This window comes from Anolis sagrei, chromosome X (assembly GCF_037176765.1).
Source record: "Anolis sagrei isolate rAnoSag1 chromosome X, rAnoSag1.mat, whole genome shotgun sequence".
Taxonomy (NCBI): domain Eukaryota; kingdom Metazoa; phylum Chordata; class Lepidosauria; order Squamata; family Dactyloidae; genus Anolis; species Anolis sagrei.
Genome location: NC_090034.1, coordinates 3,447,949 through 3,472,567, shown reverse-complemented (window position 1 = coordinate 3,472,567; position 24,619 = coordinate 3,447,949). Strand labels below are relative to the sequence as shown.

The 24,619-nt window shown below is 46.9% G+C and overlaps 1 protein-coding gene across 1 annotated transcript in view; it reads right to left on the bottom strand.

The window, feature by feature from the left end:
• The window catches only part of LOC132780021 (cytochrome P450 2W1-like), a 45,482-nt gene that overhangs the window by 16,218 nt on the left and 4,645 nt on the right, over positions 1–24,619 (bottom strand). The window contains exons 2-6 of the mRNA XM_067460958.1: positions 15,710–15,872; positions 14,885–15,034; positions 10,904–11,061; positions 9,449–9,628; positions 2,087–2,228 (exon numbers count right to left, since the gene is read on the bottom strand). Coding sequence (XP_067317059.1) covers positions 2,087–2,228; positions 9,449–9,628; positions 10,904–11,061; positions 14,885–15,034; positions 15,710–15,872 — 793 coding nt within the window. The remainder of the gene's footprint in view (positions 1–2,086; positions 2,229–9,448; positions 9,629–10,903; positions 11,062–14,884; positions 15,035–15,709; positions 15,873–24,619) is intronic.

Below are 24,619 nucleotides of genomic sequence, written 5' to 3'. Positions count from 1 at the left end.
AAAAGATTATCCAGTGGAGCCATTCTACTTCAAGATCACTTTGCCTGTTTTGATTGATTTATGAAATCCTTTCTGAGTTGCTTATTAGATCATAAAGGACCCCATAAGGCAACCCACAAATTTAAAACTTTAACTTCAAAACAATTTCCTAACATGAAAATTCACATCAGTGTATAACTCTCCTTTTAAGGGAGCTTTCCATGGTACTGAACTCTGTCCTAACACTAGTTTCAGCACTCTGGACAGCTCTTTGAAAGTTTGAATTTACGGTCCAATTCACAGAAAGGCTGTAAACAACTGAGAAGGAGAAATGCCTGCTGCTCTGCAACTAATCACTCAGAGGCTGCATTAATTCACTCAGAGAAGTATCATAGAATCATAGAATCATAGAATCAAAGAGTTGGAAGAGACCTCATGGGCCATCCAGTCCAACCCCCTGCCAAGAAGCAGGAATATTGCATTCAAATCACCCCTGACAGATGGCCATCCAGACTCTGCTTCAAAGCTTCCAAAGAAGGAGCCTCCACCACACTCCGGGGCAGAGAGTTCCACTGCTGAACGGCTCTCACAGTCAGGAAGTTCTTCCTAATGTTCAGATGGAATCTCCTCTCTTGTAGTTTGAAGCCATTGTTCCATTACGTCCTAGTCTCCAAGGAAGCAGAAAACAAGCTTGCTCCCTCCTCCCTGTGGCTTCCTCTCACATATTTATACATGGCTATCATGTCTCCTCTCAGCCTTCTCTTCTTCAGGCTAAACATGCCCAGCCCCTTAAGCCGCTCCTCATAGGGCTTGTTCTCCAGACCCTTGATCATTTTAGTCGCCCTCTTCTGGACACATTCCAGCTTGTCAATATCTCTCTTGAATTGTGGTGCCCAGAATTGGACACAATATTCCAGATGTGGTCTAACCAAAGCAAAGTATCACTAGACCAGTGTTTCTCAACCTTCCTAATGCCGCGACCCCTTAATACAGTGCTTCATGTTGTGGTGACCCCCAACCATAACATTATTTTCGTTGCTACTTCATAACTGTAATGTTACTACTCTTATGAATCATAATGTAAATATCTGATATGCAGGATGTACTTTCATTCACTGGATGAAATTTGGCACAAAAAATACCCAATACACCCAAATTTGAATACTGGTGGGGTTGGGTGTGGATTGATTTTGTAATTTGAGAGTTGTAGTTGCAAGGATTTATAGTTCATCTACAATCAAAGAGCATTCTGAACTCCACCAACAATGGAATTGAACCAAACTTGGCACACAGAACTCCCATGACCAACAGAAAACACTAGAAGGGTTTGATGGGCATTGACATTGAGTTTTGGAGTTATAGTTCACCTAAGTCTAGAGATCACTATGGACTTCAACAATGATAGCTCTGGACCAAACCTAGTCCAGAACAAATACTACAGAACAAACAAATACTCAATATGCCCAAATGTTCACACTGGTGGAATTTAGGGAAAATAGACCTTGACATTTCAGAGCTGTAGTTGCTGGGATTTATAGTTCACCTACAATCAAAGAGCCTTCTGAACTCCAGCAACAATGGAATTGAACCAAACTTGGCACACAGAACTCCCATGACCATCAGAAAACACTGGAAGGGTTTGATGGGCATTGACATTGAGTTTTGGAGTTATAGTTCACCTAATTCTAGAGATCACTATGGACTTCAACAATGATAGCTCTGGACCAAACCTAGTCCAGAACAAATACTACAGAACAAACAAATACTCAATATGCCCAAATGTTCACACTGGTGGAATTTAGGGAAAATAGACCTTGACATTTCAGAGCTGTAGTTGCTGGGATTTATAATTCACCTACAATCAAAGAGCATTCTGTACTCCACCAATGATAGAATTGGACCAAACTTCCCACACAGAACCCCCATGACCAGCAGAAAATACTGTGTTTTCTAATGGTCTTTGGTGACCCCTCTGGCAACCCCTCGCAACCCCCCCAAGGGGTCCCGACCCCCAGGTTGAGAAACACTGGTCTAGAACTTGATCCAACTTCTACCTAGTTCTCTTCAAAGGTAAAATGAGTCATCAAGGTAAAAGGAGAAAGCTCACTTTGAATCTTTGGGTACTTCATCATCAGGAGAACCACCCATTGCATTGTAGTCGCTGCCGTCTCTGTTCCAGCCATGACAAGATCGAGGATGGATGCTACCACGTTGTCCTCATGAAAGAGGTTGTCCTTCTTGCCCATTTCCTGAAGTAGGAAGCATGGCAGAAATCATTATCATCATAATTCACGTCTCACCAATCTTCCAACAACATCCTTAAAATGAACATGGCCATATAGCCCTAGAACAGTGGTTCTCAACCTTCCTAATGCCGCGACCCCTTAGTACACGTCCTCATGTTGTGGTGACCCCCAACCATAACGTTATTTTTGTTGCTACTTCATAACTGTCATTTTGCTACTGTTAAGAGTCATAATGTAAACATGCAGGATGTATTTTCATTCACTGGACCAAATTTAGCACAAATACCTGATACGCCCAAAATTCGAATACTGGTGGGATTGGGGGTGATCGATTTTGTCATTTGGTAATGCTGAAGTTGGTGGGATTTATAGTTCACCTTAAATCAAAGAGCCTTCTGAACTCCATCAATGATGGAATTGAATCAAACATGGCACACAGAATTCCCATGACAAGAGAAAATACTGGGAAGTTCTGGAGGACATTGACCTTGAGTTTTTGGAGTTGTAGTTCACCTACATCCAGAGAACACTGTGGACTCAAGCAATGATGGATATGGATCAGACTTGGCACAAATACTCAATATGCCCAAATGTGAACACTGGTAGAGTTTGGAGAAAATAGACCTTGCCATTTGGGAGTTGTAGTTGTTGGGATGTATAGTTCACCCACAATGAAATAGCATTCTGAACCCCACCAACGATAGAATTGGACCAAACTTTCCACACAGAACCCCCATGACCAACAGAAAATACTATGTTTTCTGATGGTCTTTGGCGACCCCTCTGACAACCCCTCGTGACCCCCACAGGGGTCCCGACCCCCAGGTTGAGAAACACTGCCCTAGAATATAGCCATATGGCCCAAAAAACCTACAACAACCCATACTTAAAATGATACCAATTAAAAGCTAAACGAAAACTTCAATACAGGTATAATTATCACAATGACAGCAAAGCACACCTCATATCTATAGGGAATATGTTCCCAGTTACCTGATCCCACAGATACAACTGGAGGCCATTAAATTATCTAACTACTGGTCCTAACATACCATAAAAGGTAAAGGTAGTCCCCTGACATTAAGTCCAGTCATGTCTGACTCTGGGGTGTGGTGCTCATCTCCATTTCTAAGACGAAGAGCCAGCGTTGTCCGTAGACACCTCCAAGGTCATGTGGCCGGCATGACTGCATGGAGCGCCGTTACCTTCCCGTTGGAGCGGTACCTATTGATCTACTCACATTTGCATGTTTTCGAACTGCTAGGTTGGCAGAAGCTAGGGCTGACAGTGGAAGCTCACGCCGCTCCCCGGAATCGAACCTGCGACCTTTCGATCAACAAGCTCAGCAGCTCAGTGCTTTAATCCACTGCGCCACCGGGTTGGGAAGTGAAATCAAGGATATGGTTTCTGTGGTCATGGTGTGATGATGATGATGATGATGATGATAACAACAACAACTTAATAATATAATAGTAACAATAACAATAATTGTCGAAGGCTTTCATGGCCAGAATCACTGGGTTGTTGTAGGGTTTTTTGGACTATATGGCCATGTTCTAGAGGCATTCTCTCCTGACGTTTCGCCTGCATCTATGGCAAGCATCCTCAGAGGTAGTGAGGTCTGTTGGAAGTAGGAAAAAGGATTTATATATCTGTGGAATGACTAGGGTGGGACAAAGGACTCTTGTCTGCTGGAGCTAGGTGTGAATGTTTCAACTGACCACCTTGATTAGCATATAATAGCTTGACAGTGCCTGGAGCAAACTTTTGTTGAGAGGAGATTAGATCCAATTTCAACAGAAAGGAAGAAACCATGAAAATGAACAAAATCTGGCTACCAGTATTAAAAAACTCTAAAATTACAACAGCACAACAACAGAGAGGAAGCCAACAAGGACATCTAACACCTCTCAACAAAAGTTTGCTCCAGGCACTGCCAGGCAATCAAATGCTAATCAAGGTGATCAGTTGAAACATTCACACCTAGCTCCAGCAGACAAGAGTCCTTTGCCCCACCCTGGTCATTCCACAGATATATAAACACAGATATGTATCCACAGATATTTTTCCTAGTTCCAACAGACCTCATTACCTCTGAGGATGCCTGCTATAGATGCAGGCAAAACGTCAGGAGAGAATGCCTCTAGACCATGGCCGTATAGTACGAAAAAACCTACAACAACTAAATAACAACAATAATAACAAAGTTATTTATTTCACTGACACAAAATCACTGTATGTCACAGCAAACGAGATCTATATGCTGGATTTCGTTTCACAAAATCACAAGTCGAACACTTCCCATGCGCCTAGGACTGTGTGATGTATTTTCGAATGATGTGTGCAGATCCAAATCAGGTGGCCTTTTGCCATTGCGAGTTTGCCGATGTGTATTGTTTCCAAATGCCGGCTGAGATCTTTTGGCTCGGCACCCAGTGCACCAATTCCCACTGGGACCATCTGTACTGGTTTATGCCAAAGCCTTTGCAATTCGATTTTGAGGTCCTGATCACGGCTGAGTTTTTCCTCTTGTTTTTCCTCAATGCAAATGTCACCTGGAATGGCGACATCAATCATCCAAACTTTTTTTTCTTTTCCACCATCATGATGTCTGGTGCATTGTGTTCCAAAACTTGGTCAGTCTGGATTCAAAAGTCCCACTATATTGGTGTGCTCATTTTCCTCTCCCTTTGCAAGTTTATGATCCCTTTACCAGTTCTTGACTCTTGGCAGTGGTCCTTGTGACATACGTTCCAGTGAATCATTTGGGCCATAGAGTTGTGCCTCTGTTTGTAGTCCGTCTGTGCAATTTTCTTGCAACAGCTGAGGAGAAGACAGAGAGGAGAGATGATAGCCATGTATAAATATGTGAGAGGAAGCCACAGGGAGGAGGAGGGAGCAAGCTTGTTTACTCCTTCCATGGAGACTAGGACGCAAGGGAACAATGGCTTCAAACTACAAGAGAGGAGATTCCATCTGAACATGAGGAAGAACTTCCTGACTGTGAGAGCCGTTCAGCAGTGGAACTCTCTGCCCCAGAGTGTGGTGGAGGCTCCTTCTTTGGAAGCTTTTAAACAGAGGCTGGATGGCCATTTGTCGGGGGTGCTTTGAATGTCATTTTCCTGCTTCTTGGCAGAATGGGGTTGGACTGGATGGCCCACCAGGTCTCTTCATACTCTAGGATTCTATGTGAGAGCTGTTCAGCAGTGGAACTCTCTGTCCCGGATTGTGGTGGAGGCTCCTTCCTTGGAGGCTTTGAAGCAGAGCCTGGATGGCCATCTGTCAGGGGTGCTTTGAATGCAATTTTCCTGCTTCTTGGCAGAATGGGGTTGGACTGGATGGCCCACAAGGTCTCTTCATACGCTAGGGTTCTATGTTAGAACTGTTCAGCAATGGAACTCTCTGCCCCAGATTGTGGTGGAGGCTCCTTCTTTGGAGGCTTTGAAGGAGAGCCCGGATGGCCATCTGTCGGAGGTGCTTTGAATGCAATTTTCCTGCTTCTTGGCAGAATGGGGTTGGATGATGGCCCAGGAGGTCTCTTCCAACTCTAGGATTCTATGTGAGAGCTGTTCAGCAGTGGAACTCTCTACCCCGGACTGTGGTGGAGGCTCCTTCTTTGGAGGCTTTGAAGCAGAGCCTGGATGGCCATCTGTCAGGGGTGCTTTGAATGCAATTTTCCTGCTTCTTGGCAGAATGGGGTTGGACTGGGTGATTGCCCACCAGGTCTCTTTGAACTCTAGGATTCTATGTTAGAACTGTTCAGCAGTGGAACTCTCTGCCCCTGAGTGTGGTGGAGGCTCCTTCTTCAGAGGCTTTGAAGCAGAGGCTGGATGGCCATCTGTCAGGGGTGATTTGAATGCAATTTTCCTGCTTCTTGGCAGAATGGGGTTGGACTGGATGGTCCACCAGGTCTCTCTGAACTCTAGGATTCTATGTGAGATTCCATCTGAACAATGGGAAGAACTTCCTGACTGTGAGAGCCGTTCAGCAATGGAACTCCCTGCCCCAGAGTGTGGTGGAGGCTCCTTCTTTGGAGGCTTTGAAGGAGAGCCTGGATGGCCATCTGTCAGGGGTGCTTTGAATGCAATTTTCCTGCTTCTTGGCAGAATACTATTGGACTGGATGATGGCCCATGAGGTCTCTTCCAACTCTAGGGTTCTAGGGTTCTATGATTCTAATTTCAAGAGTCCAGAAGACCTTGTTTTAAGGTCCAAAGTTCCTCGTCTGCTCCTTAAGGGACAGAACCAATGGAAGGAGGAGGCTCCTATTGATATCTGGATCAACTTTGGAGTTCCCATTGTTGTGCAACCACGGAGATGTCCCTAATGTTAGATAACTTTTGGAAAGCTGGCATGAAGAACTACGAATTTCCAGACTGGATATGGCTTATGAACAATGAGCCCGGGCAAGGAAGAGCTCTTATCTTGGATCAGCCGCTGATTGGAGATAAGAGCGTTCCCTTGCTTAATAGTACGAACACCTCCTTTTCCCTCTCTGTCTGGAGCGTTATCTGCAACCCATCTCCACTGGGATGTCTGTGCAAATGAGGTGGCGAAAGAATGGGAAAACCTTGCCTCGTGTTTGCCTTGGCCGTGCCTTGGGTTGGGATCTTCCAGGCTTTGACACCCAAAAGAGCATGCCAGCCAAGAGGCTCGTCTCCATCTCTCTTGATGGCTCAATGTGACTTAAGCAACGAATGCGGCAGGTACTGGCTTGTTCAGTAGCCTCTCCTCCACAGTTCCATTTGGGCGGGAAGCCTTAGCATTGAATGGTTGTGTTGTTAAAGTGCAAAGTGTGGAACCCTGCACAGACGGTCAGTCAATGTGACTTAAGCAATGAATGCAGCAGGTACTGGCTTGTTCAGTAGACTCTCCTCTACAGTTCCATTTTTGTGGGAAGCCTTAGCATTGAATGGATGTGTTGTTAAAGTGCAAAGTATGGAACCCTGTGTAGATGGTCAGTCAGTGCGACTTAAGCAACGAACGCGGCAGGCACTGGCTTGTTCAATAGACTCTCCTCTACAGTTCCATTTTGGCAGGAAGGCTTAGCATTGAATGGTTGTGTTGTTAAAGTGCAAGGTATCGAACCCTGCGCAGACGGTGGGTCAATATGACTTAAACAACGAATGTGGCAGGTACTGGTTTGTTCAGTAGACTCTCCTGTACAGTTCCATTTTGGCAGGAAGACTTAGCAGAAAAAGTACTGCCTCCACTTTCGTAACTCCTCAACAGATGGCAGTACTGGTATGTGGCAGGCACTGGCTTGTTCAGTAGACTCTCCTCTACAGTTCCAATTTGGCGGGAAGCCTTAGTATTGAACGGTTGTGTTGTTAAAGTGCAAAGTGTGGAACCCTGTGCAGATGGTCGGTCAATGGGACTTAAGCAACAAATGCAGCAGGTCCTGGCTTGTTCAGTAGACTCTCCTCTACACATAGAAGATGGCTTTGAAAGGCAGCAGATCACAGGAGCTGTCTTCATAGAACTGTCAGCGGCTTATGATACTGTGAACCACCGCCTCCTCCTGAGAAAAATGTATAATATCACAAAGGACGACCACCTCACCCGCCTCATAGGAAACCTGCTACAAAACAGGAGCTTTTTTGTTGAGTTCCAGGGCCAGAGAAGCAGATGGCGGAAACAGAAGAACGGCCTGCCTCAGGGGAGCGTGCTTGCTCCATCCATGGTCAACAGCGACACAAATGACCAGCCACTGCTAGAAGGGACAGAGAGCTTCATCTATGCTGACGACTGTGCCATAACCGCTCAAGCAGGGAGCTTTGAGATGGTTGAACAGAAGCTCTCCGTAGCACTAGGTGCTCTTACTGCCTATTACAGGGAAAATCAGATGATCCCTAACCCATTAAAACACAGACATGTGCTTTTCATCTCAAGAGCAGACAAGCATCCCGAGCTCTAAGGATTACCTGGGAAGGAATCCCACTGGAGCGAGCATTGCAGCACACCCACATACCTAGGAGTCATTCTGGACTGTGCTCTGACCTACAAGAAGCACTGCCTGAATATCAAGCAAAAAGTGGGCGCTAGAAACAATATCATACGAAAGCTGACTGGCACAACCTGGGGATCACAACCAGACACAGTGAAGACATCTGCCCTTGCGCTATGCTACTCTGCTGCTGAGTACGCATGCCCAGTGTGGAACACATCTCACCACACTAAAACAGTGGATGTGGCTCTTAATGAGGCATGCCGCATTATCACAGGGTGCCTGCGCCCCACACCACTGGAGAAATTACACTGCTTAGCCGGTATTGCACCACCTGACATCCGCCGGGAAGTAGCAGCCAATAGTTAAAGGACCAAGGCAGAGACATCTCTGGCTCATCCCTTGTTTGGGGTGGCTCGTCCATTGTTTGGGGCGGCTCGTCCATTACGCAAAGTAAGCGGTTGCGGTACACTTTTTTTTTTGCCAGGGGTGCAGAGGTGCCTCTGTAAATGCCCCTCGACCACCATTTGAGGAGCGCCCCCTCAGCTCACAATAGCCCTAGCAGTCCGGGGGGAGCCTTGGCTTCCTTGCCTCACTGCTGGGCAATCCTCTTTCCGAAGGGGGCGGGCCCTTGAGCCTCGCCTAGCGCTTCTCGTTCCTGCTCCATATCAATGATTGGTGGTGGTGGGGGGGGGGTGCGCCAAAATACTGTTTGCTTACCATTGAAAATTACCTAGGGTCACCTCTGCGTATCAGCCAGCACGTCAATGACTTAAATCAAGAAATAGTTTTCTAAGATCTCCAGAGACACTCGCTGGAACACCTCAGCAAGTGAGAGTCCAAAAGCGGCAGGCTCAAACCCAGAACATCAATCCATGGTTGATACCCCCTGGGCACACAGAAGACTGGGCGACGTGGCGGGAGCTGAACAGACTGCGCTCTGGCACCACGAGATGCAGAGCCAACCTTCAGAAATGGGGCCACAAAGTGGAGTCCGCGACATGCGAGTGTGGAGAAGAGCCAACCACTGACCACCTGCTGCAATGCAACCTGAGCAGTGCCACATGATGCACAATGGAGGACCTCTTTGCGGCAACACCAGAGGCACTCCAAGTGGCCAGATACTGGTCTAAGGACATTTAATCAACTACCAAACTTGCAAACTTTGTGTTTTGTTTGTTTGTTTCTTTGTTTTCTTCTGTTAGAAATGTAATACAATGGTCTGGTTGCCCCTGACACGATAAATAAATAAATATAAATATCATATAAACACTGACCTCTTTCTGCTTGGAGACCAAGGCATCGGTGTAGCTCCTGAGGCTCTTGCCATTGTCTTCTTCTTCTTCCCTGCTTTTCTTAATGTAATCCCGTATGATGACGCGGATGTCTTCCACTTTTTTGAGCAACTTCTTGTGCGTCTTGAGAAAAATCCCAAGGAGCGGGTAGAAGTTGAACAGCTAGTTAGGAACAAAAAATAAAAGAGAGGAAAATATGAGTTGCTATGAAGAATCCAGGGTTGTTGTAAGTTTTTTCAGTCTATATGGCCATGTTCTAGAGGCATTCTCTCCTGATGTTTCGCCTGCATCTATGGCAAGCATCCTCAGAGGTAGTGAGGTCTCTTGGAACTAGGAAAAAGGGTTTATATATCTGTGGAATGACCAGGGTGGGACAAAGAACTCTTGTCTGTTGGAGCAAGGTGTGAATGTTTCAACTGACCACCTTGATGAGCATTTGATGGCCTGGCAGTGCCTGCAGCAATCTTTTGTTGAGAGGTGATTAGATGTCCTTGTTTGTTTCTTCTCTGTTGTTGTGCTGTTCTAATTTTAGAGTTTTTTAATACTGGTAGCCAGATTTTGTTCATTTTCATGGTTTCCTCCTTTCTGTTGAAATTGTCCACATGCTTCTTGTAGATTTCAATGGCTTCTCTGTGTAGTCTGACATGGTGGTTGTGAGAGTGGTCCAGCATTTCTGTGTTCTCAAATAATCTGCTGTGTCCAGGTTGGTTCCTCAGGTGCTCTGCTATGGCTGACTTCTCTGGTTGAAGTAGTCTACAGTGCCTTCCACATTCCTTGATGCGTGTCTGGGCATTGCTGCGTTTGGTGGTCCCTATGTAGACTTGTCCACAGCTGCATGGTATACAATGGTAGACTCCTGCAGAGGTGAGAGGATCCCTCTTGTCCTTTGCTGAACGGAGCATTGGTTGGATTTTCTTGGTGGGTCTGGAGATAGTTTGTATGTTGTGTTTCCTCATCAGCTTCCCTCTGCGGTCAGTGGTTCCCTTGATGTCTGGCAAGAACACTTTTCCTCTGGGTGGATCTTCGTCGAAACAAACAAGGACATCTAATCACCTCTCAACAAAAGATTGCTCCAGGCACTGCCAGGCCATCAAATGCTAATCAAGGTGGTCAGCTGAAACATTCACTCCTAGCTCCAGCAGACAAGAGTTCTTTGTCCCACTCTGGTCTTTCCACAGATATATAAACCCTTCTTCCTAGTTCCAACAGACCTCACTACCTCTGAGGATGCTTGCCATAGATGCAGGCGAAACGTCAGGAGAGAATGCCTCTAGAACATGGCCATATAGCCCGAAAAAACCTACAACAACCGAGTGATTCCGGCCATGAAAGCCTTCGACAATACATGAAGAATCCTGCTTTGGATGGGAGAGCCTTTCTAACTGTAAAGTGGGGCTCACGCTCCACCCTCTGCACTATGGAGGGAAAGATGCTTACATGCAAGAATGGAGATCCCAGGAGACACATCACGTCGTCGATGAGTTGTAGCAGAGTGAGGAACATTGGGTCCTTGTAGTCGAACCTCTCCCCAAAGAGAAGAACAAACGTGATGTTGGTCGGCGCAAGGTTGAAGTGTCTGAGACTGAAAGGTTCACCTTCGGGGAGGAAATGTCAGAAAGGAGGTCAGCAAAACAGATCTCAAGCAAGTCTTCACAGTAGCAGAAACTTAAGAGTTGGCAATATGTTCATCTTGCATTCATCACACAGCCAGTATTACTTCTTTTTTTAAATCAGGAGAAACAACATATTCAAAAACCAAGAGAGGGCTATGCATGACGGTGGGAAGTAGTTCAACTCGTGATGAGCTCCGTGCCTCTCCATTCTTGAAAAGGGGCTGAAGTGTGCTACAACTGAGAAATTTCTCAATGAGATGAGGTATATTGTGGAGTTCTCTCCTTGCAGGACACTTCTGCCTCTTTCCAACCACGGAGCGCTATGCATAACAACCAGAAGTAGTTTGACTCATGTGATGAGCTCCATGCGACTCCATGCTTGAAAAGAGGCTGAAGTGTCCTACAACTGAGACATTTCTCAATGTGATGAGGTCTATTGCAGAGTTCCCTCCTTTCAGGACACTTCTGCCTCTTTCCAACCACGGAGGGCTATGCATGACGGCCGGAAGTAGTTTAACTCATGTGATGAGCTCCATGCCTCTCCATTCTTGAAAAGAGGCTGAAGTGTGTTACAACTGAGACATTTCTCAATATGATGAGGTATATTGCAGAGTTCCCTCCTTTCAGGACACTTCTGCCTCTTTCCAACCATGGAGGGCTATGCATGATGGCCAGAAGTAGTTTAACTCATGGCTAGGACGCGGAACAATGGCTTCAAACTACAAGAGAGGAGATTCCATCTGAACATTAGGAAGAACTTCCTGACTGTGAGAGCCGTTCAGCAGTGGAACTCTCTGCCCCGGAGTGTGGTGGAGGCTCCTTCTTTGGAAGTTTTTAAACAGAGGCTGGATGGCCATATGTCGGGGGTGATTTGAATGCAATATTCCTGCTTCTTGGCAGGGGGTTGGACTGGATGGCCCATGAGGTCTCTTCCAACTCTTTGATTCTATGATTCTATGATTCTATGATTCTATGATTCATGTGATGAGCTCCATGCCTCTCCATTCTCGAAAAGAGGCTGAAGTGTGTTAAAACTGAGACATTTCTCAATGTGATGAGGTCTATTGCAGAATTCCCTCCTTCCAGGACACTTCTACCTCTTTCCAACCACGGAGCACTATGCATAATGGCCGGAAGTAGTTTGACTCATGTGATGAGCTCCATGCGACTCCATGCTTGAAAAGAGGCTGAAGTGTCCTACAACTGAGACATTTCTCAATGTGATGAGGTCTATTGCAGAGTTCCCTCCTTTCAGGACACTTCTGCCTCTTTCCAACCACGGAGGGCTATGCATGACGGCCGGAAGTAGTTTAACTCATGTGATGAGCTCCATGCCTCTCCATTCTTGAAAAGAGGCTGAAGTGTGTTACAACTGAGACATTTCTCAATATGATTAGGTCTATTGCAGTGTTCCCTCCTTTGTGGACACTTCTGCCTCTTTCCAATCACAGAGAGCTATGCATGATGGCCAGAAGTATTTTGACTCATGTGATGAGCTCCTTGCCTCTCCATTCTTGAAAAGAGGCTGAAGTGTGTTACAACTGAGAAATTTCTCAAAGTAATGAGGTCTATTGCAGAGTTCCCTCCTTTCAGGACACTTCTGCCTCTTTCCAACCACGGAGGGCTATGCATGATGGCCAGAAGTAGTTTAACTCATGTGATGAGCTCAGTGCCTCTCCATTCTTGAAAAGAGGCTGAAGTGTGTTAAAACTGAGACATTTCTCAATGTGATGAGAAATGAGCTCCGTTCTTCTCCATTCTTGAAAAGAGGATGAAGTGTCCTACAACTGAGAAATTTCTCAATGTGATGAGGTCTATTGCGGAGTCCCCTCCTTTCAGGACACTTCTGCCTCTTTCCAACCACGGAGGGCTATGCGTGATGGCTGGAAATAGTTTAGATCATGTGATGAGCTCCATGCCCCTCCATTCTTGAAAAGAGGCTGAAGTGTGTTACAACTGAGACATTTCTCAATGTGATGAGGTATATTGCGGAGTTCCCTCCTTTCAGGACACTTCTGCCTCTTTCCAACCACGGAGGGCTATGAATGATGGCCGGAAGTAGTTTAACTCATGTGATGAGCTCCATGTCTCTCCATTCTCGAAAAGAGGCTGAAGTGTGTTACAACTGAGACATTTCTCAATGTGATGAGATCTATTGCAGAGTTCCCTCCTTTGAGGACACTTCTGCCTCTTTCCAACCACAGAGCACTATGCATAATGACCAGAAGTAGTTTAACTCATGTGATGAGCTCCATGACTCTCTATGCTGGAAAAGATGCTGAAGTGTGTTACAGCTGAGACATTTCTCAATGTGATGAGGTCTATTGCGGAGTTCCCTCCTTTCAGGACACTTCTGCCTCTTTCCAATCATGGAGTGCTATGCATGATGGCCAGAAGTATTTTGACTCATGTGATGAGCTCCGTGCCTTTCCATTCTTCAAAAGAGGCTGAAGTGTGTTACAACTGAGACATTTCTTAGTGTGGTCCAGTGGATTGCAGAGTTCGCTGCTTTCAGGACACTTCTGCCTCTTTCCAATCATGGAGTGCTATGCATGATGGGCAGAAGTATTTTGACTCATGTGATGAGCTCCGTGCCTCTCCATACTTGAAAAGAGGCTGAAGTGTCCTACAACTGAGACATTTCTCAATATGATAAGGTCTATTGAAGAGTTCCCTCCTTTCAGGACACTTCTGCCTCTTTCCAACCATGGAGCGCTATGCATAATGACCAGAAGTAGTTTAACTCATGTGATGAGCTCCATGACTCTCCATGCTTGAAAAGAGGTGAAGTGTGTTATAGCTGAGACATTTCTAATTGTGATGAGGTCTACTGTGGAGTTCCCTCCTTTCAGGACACTTCTGCCTCTTTCCAACCATGGAGGGCTATGCATGATGGCCAGAAGTATTTTGACTCATGTGATGAGCTCCGTGCCGCTCCATTCTTGAAAAGAGGTTGAAGTGTGTTACAACTGAGATATTTCTCAATGTGATGAAGTCTATTGCAGTGTTCCCTCCTTTCAGGACACTTCTGCCTCTTTCCAACCACGGAGTGCTATGCATGATGGCCAGAAGTAGTTTAACTCATGTGATGAGCTCCATGCCTCTCCATGCTTGAAAAGAGGCTGGAGTGTGCTACAACTGAGAAATTTCTCAATGTGACGAGGTCTATTGCGGAGTTCCCTCCTTTCAGGACACTTCTGCCTCTTTCCAACCTCGGAGGGCTATGAATGACGGTCGGAAGTAGTTTAACTCATGTGATGAGCTCCATGCCTCTCTATTCTCGAAAAGAGGCTGAAGTGTGTTTCAACTGAGACATTTCTCAATGTGATGAGATCTATTGTGGAGTTACCTCCTTTCAGGACACTTCTGCCTTTTTCCAACCACGGAGTGCTATGCATAACGTCCGGAAGTAGTTTAACTCATGTGATGAGCTCCATGCCTCTCTATTCTCGAAAAGAGGCTGAAGTGTGTTTCAACTGAGACATTTCTCAATGTGATGAGATCTATTGTGGAGTTCCCTCCTTTCAGGACACTTCGGTCTCTTTCCAACCATGATGGCTATGCGTGATTGCTGGAAATAGTTTAACTCATGTGATGAGCTCCATGCCTCTCCATTCTTGAAAAGAGGCTGAAGTGTGTTACAACTGAGACATTTCTCAGTGTGATGAGGTCTATTGCAGAGTTCCCTCATTTCAGGACACTTCTGCCTCTTTCCATCACGGAGCACTATGCATGATGGCCAGGTGGCTGGCATACCTGGTAGCAGTATAGGGATTGCCCAGATATCCCTGGTTTCCCAGCTTACCATTGAAAGACTTGATGTCCTCCACAAGGAAGTTGAGTTCCTCCCGAATGTGCTCCTCCATGCGCGTCTTCCCCATTCCAAGGTTGCGCATGCTGGAGGCACTGAACCGCCGGGTTGCCCTCCATAGCTCTCCGGTTGAGAAGAAGATCCCTGTTGTTGAGGAACAGACGGAACCCAATTTCACTGGTTTATGGTTAAGGAAGGGTGGCTTCTCCCTCTACTTCCAAATGTAAACAGACGGACTTTAGTTCTCGTGCAAACCAGGAGATATAAGCAAAGAAGGCTTTGAATGGATTGGATGCATCTATACCAGGCATGGGCAAACTTCGGCCCTCTCTCCAAGTGTTTTGGACTTCAACTCCCACAATTCCCAACAACCTCAGACCCCTTTCTTTTCCTTTTTTGCTTATTTGGCTGAGGGGGGAAAGGAATGGGCCTGAGACTGTTAGGAATTGTGGGAGTTGAAGTCCAAAACACTTGGAGGGAGGACCCAAGTTTGCCCATGACTGATCTACACTGTAAAATTAATGCAGTTTGACATCCCTCGAACTATCCTGGCTCATGGGAGTTGTAGTCTAGTAGCCTTCTCTGCTGGTGCCGCACCACACTCTTATTATTCCAATGCATCCAGCTGGGGCAGTAAAACTGGTCCCAATCTGCATTAATTTGACAGTGTGGATGCAGCCCAGGGATCTCTAAGTCCTTCAAATGATTTGAGTCCCACAGAAAGCTGAATTAGTTGAGACAATTCAAAGGCAATTGAGTCTTTGGAGGGGGCTTTGTCAATGTTTTCGGAATGGGGACCGAACCCGTTCCCTCATTTACCCTTTCCGCCCTGGATCTGTTGAAATATCGGTATCACCGGCCTGTCTACGAATTCCTCCGCGAAGTTGACAAGAGCATCCTTCACCGCTTCGTAGCCGGTCAGGACCACCACTTTCTGGAATCCGAAATGGAGGGTGAACACTGGCCCGTACTTCTTGGCAAGCTGCAAAGGAGGCAGATATTTACTTTGCTCAGCAATTTACGACAACCGTTAACATAAGATACACTGTACTAGAGTTGTGTGTGGATCTGATTCCCTTCATTACATCTGTCCTTACGTTACGTTTCTTACCTTCAGGAGCAAGTAACGGGTCGCCCCTCTCAACACGAAAGCAAGTGGGAGCCAATCGTTGCCCCCCCCCCTCCGTTTTCATGAGCATGTGGCACTCCATTCCTCCTTGTCTTGGAAAGAGAGAGTGCGTGTGTGGTGTGCAGGCCCAGCGCATGCACTTACCTCCATCTGAGCACCTCCTCTAGTGTAAGAAAGTCAAAACTTGCCTCCTTACCTTGAGAGAGTGCATGTGTGACATGCAGGCCCAGCATGTGCACCTGCCTGCAGCCAGGTGCCTCCTCTAGAGTAAAAAAGTCAGAACTTGCCTTGGAAAAAGAGAGCGTGTGTGTGGCACGCAGGGCCAGAAAGCACATGCACCTGCCTGCAGCCAAGCGCCTTTCCTCTAGAGTAGGACAGGTAATAAACCTCTTTAACGTGTGTGCCTCCCTGCAGCCAAGCACCCCTCCTCTACAGTAAAACAGGTAAGAAGCTTCCTTAAAGTGTGTGCCTCCCTGCAGCCAAATGCCCCTCCTCTAGAGTAGAACAGGCAAGAAGCCTCCTTAAAGTGTGTGCCTATCTGCAGCAAAGAGGCTCTCCTCTAGAGAAGAACAGGTAAGAAGCCTCTTGAAAGTGCACACCTTCCTGCAGCCAAGCACCTCTCCTCTAGAGTAGAACAGGTAAGAAGCCTCTTTAAAGTGTGTGCCTACCTGCAGCCAAGTGCCTCTCCTCTAGAGTAGAACAGGTAAGAAGCCTTCTTAAAGTGCTTGCCTTCCTGCAGCCAAGTACCTTTCCTGTAGAGTAGAACAGGTAAGTAGCCTCCTTAAAGTGTGTGTCTACCTGCAGCCAAGTGCCTCTCCTCTAGAGTAGAACAGGTAAGAAGCCTCTTTAAAGTGCACACCTTCCTGCAGACAAGTGCCTCTCCTCTAGAGCAGAACAGGTAAGAAGCCTCCTTAAAGTGTGTGCCTACCTGCAGCCAAGTGCCTCTCCTCTAGAGTAGAACAGGTAAGAAGCCTCCTTAAAGTGTGCACCTCCCTGCAGCTGAGTGCCTCTCCTCTAAAGTAGAACAGGTAAGAAGCCTCTTTAAAGTGTGTGTCCTCCTGCAGCCAAGCACCCCTCCTCTAGAGTAGAACAGGTAAGTAGCCTCCTTAAAGTGTGTGCCTACCTGCAGCCAAGTGCCTCTCCTCTAGAGTAGAACAGGTAAGAAGCCTTCTTAAAGTGCTTGCCTCCTTGCAGCCAAGTACCTTTCCTGTAGAGTAGAACAGGTAAGTAGCCTCCTTAAAGTGTTTGTCTACCTACAGCCACGTGCCTTTCCTCTAGAGTAGAACAGGTAAGAAGCCTCTTTAAAGTGCACACCTTCCTGCAGACAAGTGCCTCTCCTCTAGAGCAGAACAGGTAAGAAGCCTCCTTAAAGTGTGTGCCTACCTGCACCCAAGTACCTCTCCTCTAGAGTAGAACAGGTAAGAAACATCTTTAAAGTGTACACCTTCCTGCAGCCGAGCACCTCTCCTCTAGAGTAGAACAGGTAAGAAGCCTTCTTAAAGTGTGCGCCTATCTGCAGCTGAGTGCCTCTCCTCTAGAGTAGAACAGGTAAGAAGCCTCTTGAAAGTGCACACCTTCCTGCAGCCGAGCGCCTCTCCTCTAGAGTAGGTCAGGTAAGAAGCCTCCTTGAAGTGTGCGCCTCCCTGCAGCTGAGTGTCTCTCCTCTAGAGAAGAACAGGTAAGAAGCCTCTTTAAAGTGCACACCTTCCTGCAGCCGAGCACCTCTCCTCTAGAGTAGAACAGGTAAGAAGCCTCTTGAAAGTGCACACCTTCCTGCAGCTGAGCGCCTCTCCTCTAGAGTAGGACAGGTAAGAAGCCTCCTTGAAGTGTGCGCCTCCCTGCAGCTGAGTGTCTCTCCTCTAGAGAAGAACAGGTAAGAAGCCTCTTTAAAGTGCACACCTTCCTGCAGCTGAGTGCCTCTCCTCTAGAGTAGAACAGGTAAGAAGCCTCTTGAAAGTGCACACCTTCCTGCAGCCGAGCGCCTCTCCTCTAGAGTAGGACAGGTAAGAAGCCTCCTTGAAGTGTGCGCCTCCCTGCAGCTGAGTGTCTCTCCTCTAGAGAAGAAAAGGTAAGAAGCCTCTTTAAAGTGCACACCTTCCTGCAGCCAAGCACCTCTCCTCTAGAGTAGAACAGGTAAGAAGCCTTCTTAAAGTGTGTGCCTACCTGCAGCCAAGTGCCTCTCCTCTAGAGCAGAACAAATAAGAAGCCTCCTTGGCACCTGCCTGCAGCCAAATGCTTCTCCTCTTGAGTAGAACAGGTAAGAAGCCTCTTTAAAGTGCATGCCTACCAGCAGCTGAGTGTCTCTCCTCTAGAGTAAATCAGCTTAAATGCCTAAAATGATGGGAAAGGAGCCTTGGAAACCCATAATGGGCCAATAGAAGATGGATCTTTCAGATCCCCAGAGTGAAAACATGAAACAGGTCAAGGTTTACCCCGAGTGCACAAACCTACACTGTATGGAAGGCGTTTACGGCTTTCGCTCTAAAGGTTTGCAGGCAAAGAAGTAAAACCCCAGTCTTATGGGCAAAGAGAAATGTTGCTTGGAGCACGTTCTATTGGACTTTGCACTAAATTCAAAGCAGAGGTAAGAAAAAAAAACCCATTTCCTTATCTCTATGAGATCTACAAACAACGGTGAACAATCTTTAGTGACCTGCGAGCAAGGCTTTTGTGCTCCTTGACCAGTAAATATATGTCCTGCCTTCTCTATTTAGATAAAGGATTACAAGATTTGGACTCGCTGTTTTAATATTGTTTGGAAAGGCTTTTATGCCCAACGAGGTGTTGTGATTTGGGCAGATTTTTTATTATGATTATTATTAGTGTTCAGAAGTCAAGGCATGAGGCGTGGTATGAGAAAAGGCGTAAATGGATAACTAAAGGAGCAGCTTTCATATATATATACAAGTCCCCAAAGCTCTGTTGTGTGAGCAAGGAACATAAGGAAGGGGTGCAGCTGAGCTGATAAGAGTTATATAGCTACAGGAAGGATTTATCCCGTAATATCCAGCTTTGCCCAGTTCAGAAATCCCCCATTTCCCACACCGCCAGTGGATTTTCCTTCCTTCCCATCAAGATGTTCTTCCTCTCTCTTTGAAATAGAGCAATTTACAACAGCCGCAGATAGTGAGATCCAAGTTGTGGATAGCGAAACCTGAACCGCGGATACTGAGTCCCAATAAGCGGCTACTGGTACCTGCTGTGCCCTTCCTCTCTCTTTGAAATAGAACAATTTACAACAGCCATGGATAGTGAGATCCGAGATGTGGATAGCAAAGCCTGAACTGCGGATACCGAGTCCCGATAAGCGGCTGCCGTACCCTTTCTCTCTCTTTGAAATAGAACAATTTACAACAGCCATGGATAGTGAGATCCGAGTTGTGGATAGCGAAACCCGAACCGCGGATACCGAGTCCCGATAAGCGGCTACCGGTACCTGCCGTGCCCTTCCTCTCTCTTTGAAATAGAACAATTTACAACAGCCACGGACAGTGAGATCCAAGTTGTGGATAGCGAAACCTGACCCGCGGATACCGAGTCCCGATAAGCGGCTACCGGTACCTGCCGTGCCTTTCCTCTCTCTTTGAAATAGAACAATTTACAGCAGTCATGGATAGTGAGATCCGAGGTGTAGATAGCGAAACCTGAACCGCGGATACCGAGTCCCGATAAGTGGCTACCGGTACCTGCCGTGCCCTTCCTATCTCTTTGGAATAGAACAATTTACAACTGCCATGGATAGTGAGATCAGAGCTGTGGATAGTGAAACCTGAACCGTGGATACTGAGTCCTGATAAGTGGCTACTGGCCCCTGCTGTGCCCTTCTTCTCTCATTGCAATAGAACAATTTACAGCAGCCATGGATAGTGAGATCCGAGTTGTGGATAGCGAAACCCGAACCGCGGATACCGAGTCCCGATAAGCGGCTACCCGTACCTGCCGTGCCTTCCTCTCTCTTTGAAATAGAACAATTTACAACAGCCATAGATAGTGAGATCCGAGCTGTGGATAGTGAAACCTGAACCGCAGATACCGAGTCCTGATAAGCGGATACCGGTACCTGCCGTGCCCTTCCTCTCTCTTTGAAATAGAACAATTTACAACAGCCATGGATAGTGAGATCCGAGTTGTGGATAGCAAAACCTGAACCGCGGATACCGAGTCCTGATAAGCGGCTACCGTACCTGCAGTGCCCTTCCTCTCTCTTTGAAATAGAGCAATTTACAACAGCCATGGATAGTGAGATCAGAACTGTGGATAGCGAAACCTGAACTGCAGATACCGAGTCCCGATAAGTTGCTACCGGTACCTGCCGTGCCCTTCCTCTCTCTTTGAAATAGAACAATTTACAACAGCCATGGATAGTGAGATCCGAGTTGTGGATAGCGAAACCCAAACCGTGGATACCGTGTCCCGATAAGCAGCTACCCGTACCTGCCGTACCTTCCTCTCTCTTTGAAATAGAACAATTTACAGCAGCCATGGATAGTGAGTTCCGAGCTATGGATAGCGAAACCTGAACCGCGGATACCGAGTCCCGATAAGCGGCTACCGGTACCTGCCGCGCCCTTCCTCTCTCTTTGAAACAGAACAATTTACAACAGATAGTGAGATCCGAGCTGTGGATACCGAAATCTGAACCGCGGATACCGAGTCCTGCAGATCACCTTGTGAGTCTGTGAGCCTGGTGAGTGACAAAGCCCTAAGTTCCCAATTAAAGCTCACCAAGTTGAAGAAGAAGCCACCGGCGTGTTTTATTCAATCAGCTGAAAGTGATGACGGCTCATGGTTATCCGCCAAAGTAAGCTGAGATGCCATCACAATGAAAAACAGGCCTTTTTATACAGTTTACTCCTTTGAAATTCCTGCTCCTGCCCCAGCTTGATATCTTGACTAGAGAGGCCTTCTCTGTGGTGGCCCCTCGACTCTGGAATTTGCTCCCCAGAGATATTAGGCAAGCCCCCATTCTGGCAATCTTCAGGAGGAGCCTGAAAACTTGACTGTTCCAATGTGCACCACCATGAAAGCCTTGGCAGACCGTGCAAAAAGAATCTGCGAAGCCCACCACCTCCAAGAGGAACTGAACCACCTCAACTGGGCTCTCCAGGCCAAGGGAGACTCCACCTCAGACATCAGAAGAGCTGCAAGACCACCGAGAAGAAGCCACGAGAGTCAAGACCAAGACCCACCCAGAGGGAAAGAGTTCTTGCCATACATCAAGGGAACCACTGACCGCAGAGGGAAGCTGATGAGGAAACACAACCTAAAAAGTATCTCCAGACCCACCAAGAACATCCAACCAATGCTTCATTCAGCAAAGGACAAGAAGGATCCTCTCACCTCTGCAGAAGTCTACCGTATCCCATGCAGCTGTGGACAAGAAGTCTACAGAGGGACCACCAAACATAGCATTGCCCAAACACACATCAAGGAACATGAAAGGCACTGCAGACTACTTCAACCAGAGAAGTCAGCCAGAGCAGAGCACACGATGAACCAACCTGGACACAGCATATTATTTGAGAACACAGAAATGCTGGACCACTCTCACAACCACCATGTCAGGCTACACAGAGAAGCCATTGAAATCCACAAGAAGCATGTGGACAACTTCAACAGAAAGGAGGAAAGCAGGAAAATGGACAAAATCTGGCTACCAGTATTAAAAAAAACTCTAAAATTGCAACAGCAAAACAGCAGAGAGGAAACAAACAAGGGCATCTAATCACCTCTCAACAAAAGATTGCCCCAGGCACTGCCAGGCCATCAAACGCTAATCAAGGTGGTCAGTTGAAACATTCACAGCTAGCTCCAGCAGATAAGAGTCCTTTGTCCTACCCTGGTCATTCCACAGATATATAAACCCTTTTTCCTAGTTCCAACAGACCTCACTACTTCTGAGGATGCTTTCCATAGATGCAGGTGAAACGTCAGGAGAAAATGCCTCTAGACCATGGCCATATAGCCCTGAAAAACCTACAACAACCCTGTGGCTGATTTGCTCGCTGGATGGGGCTGGGAAGTGCTGTACCATCCACCAGACTCCCCAGACGGAAGCTCTTGTGACGTTGACTTAATTCCTAAGATGGCATTCGCTTCAGATCTGTTCCAGAGATTCTTCTGGCAGGAGACTGCTCCATTCGAACCATGCTGCAACAGGTGTCCTACGACTTCCACGTCGTTGGAAACGGGTTGTACACAATGTAGGCGACTATATTGAAGGACTGTAAAACTTGGTGGCATGTATCACTTTTGTATTATAGGTAAATAATACAAATAATAGTTGCCACTATTAAAGTTCCAAACCTCGTATCTGTACTGTGGACAGTACCGAGAGCAGATTTGGGAGATTTTCTGGAAGGAGGAATGGAACGGAAGTCCACTCGATGCATCCCTTGCACTAACGCATTCCTGGGAGTCACTCTGGACCGTGCTCTGACCTACAAGAAGCACTGCCTGAACATCAAGCAAAAAGTGGGTGCTAGAAACAATATCATACGAAAGCTGACTGGCACAACCTGGGGATCACAACCAGACACAGTGAAGACATCTGCCCTTGCGCTATGCTACTCTGCTGCTGAGTACGCATGCCCAGTGTGGAACACATCTCACCACGCTAAAACATTGGATGTGGCTCTTAATGAGACATGCCGCATTATCACAGGGTGTCTGCGCACTACACCACTGGAGAAACTACATTGTCTAGCTGGTATTGCACCACCTGACATCCACCGGGAAAGAGCAGCCAATAGTGAAAGGACCAAGGCAGAGACATCTCCAGCTCATCCCTGGTTTGGGTATCAGCCAGCACATCAACGACTTAAATCTAGAAATAGTTTTCTAAGATCTACAGAGACACTCGCTGGAACACCCCAGCAAGCGAGAGTCCAAAAGTGGCAGGCTCAAACCCAGAACCTCAATCAATGGCTGATACCAAATGAGAGACTCCCTCCTGGGCACACAGAAGACGGGGCGACTTGGAAGGCACTGAACAGACTGCGCTCTGGCACCACGAGATGCAGAGCCAACCTCAAGAAATGGGGCTACAAAGTGGAATCCTTGGCATGCGAGTGCGGAGAAGAGCAAACCACTGAGCACCTGCTGCAATGCACCCTGAGCCCTGCCACATGCACAAGAGAGGACCTTCTTGCGGCAACACCAGAGGCACTCCAAGTGGCCAGATACTGGTCAAAGGACACTTAATCCACTACCAAGCTTGCAAATTCTGTGTTTTGTCTGTTTGTTTGTTTGCTTTTGTCAAAAATGTAATACAAATGTCTGGTTGCTGATGACACGACAAATAAATAAATATTATTATTATCAAAAGGAGGAATGGAACAGACGTCCACTCGATGTATCCCTTGCCCTAATGCATTCTCTTCTCCAAACAGTCCATCTGAATGAACGCTTTTGCCTTTTTGGAGACTTGAGACCTTACTTTTGTAGGCTTCATCTCCCAGTATCACCAACAAGCCTAGTCACTGGTCCTACTGGCCCAACTATTTGAAGAACTGTGTATGAATACATGCTCTCTTTCTATAGTGTATCATAGAATCCTAGAGTTGGAAAAGACCTCGTGGGTCTAGTCCAACCCCATTCTGCCAAGAAGCAGGAAAATCACATTCAAAGCACCCCCAACAGATGCCCTTCCAGCCTCTGCTTAAAAGCCTACAAAGAAGGAGCCTCCACCACATTCCTGGGCAGAGAGTTCCACTGTTGAACATCTCACCTGGAATAGAATCCTAGAGTTGGAGACGACCTGGTGGGTCATCATCCAGTCCAACCCCATTCTGCCAAGAAGCAGGAAAATCACAAAGCACCCCCGACAGATGGCCATCCAGCCTCTGCTTCAAAGCCTACAAAGAAGGAGCCTCCACCACATTCCTGGGCAGAGAGTTCCACTGTTGAACACCTCACCTAGAATAGAATCCTAGAATCCTAGAGTTGGAGGAGACCTGGTGGGCCATCATCCAGTCCAACCCCATTCTGCCAAGAAGCAGGAAAATCACATTCAAAGCACCCCCGACAGATGGCCATCCAGCCTCTGCTTCAAAGCCTACAAAGAAGGAGCCTCCACCACATTCCTGGGCAGAGAGTTCCACTGTTGAACACCTCACCTAGAATAGAATCCTAGAATCCTAGAGTTGGAGGAGACCTGGTGGGCCATCATCCAGTCCAACCCCATTCTGCCAAGAAGCAGGAAAATCACATTCAAAGCACCCCCGACAGATGGCCATCCAGCCTCTGCTTCAAAGCCTACAAAGAAGGAGCCTCCACCACATTCCTGGGCAGAGAGTTCCACTGTTGAACACCTCACCTAGAATAGAATCCTAGAATCCTAGAGTTGGAGGAGACCTGGTGGGCCATCATCCAGTCCAACCCCATTCTGCCAAGAACCAGGAAAATCACAAAGAATCCCTGACAGATGGCCATCCAGTCTCTGTTTCAAAGGCTACAAAGAAGGAGCCTCCACCACATTCCTGGGCAGAGAGTTCCACTGTTGAACATCTCACCTGGAATAGAATCCTAGAGTTGGAGGAGACCTGATGGGCCATCATCCATTCCAACCCCATTCTGCCAAGAAGCAGGAAAATCACATT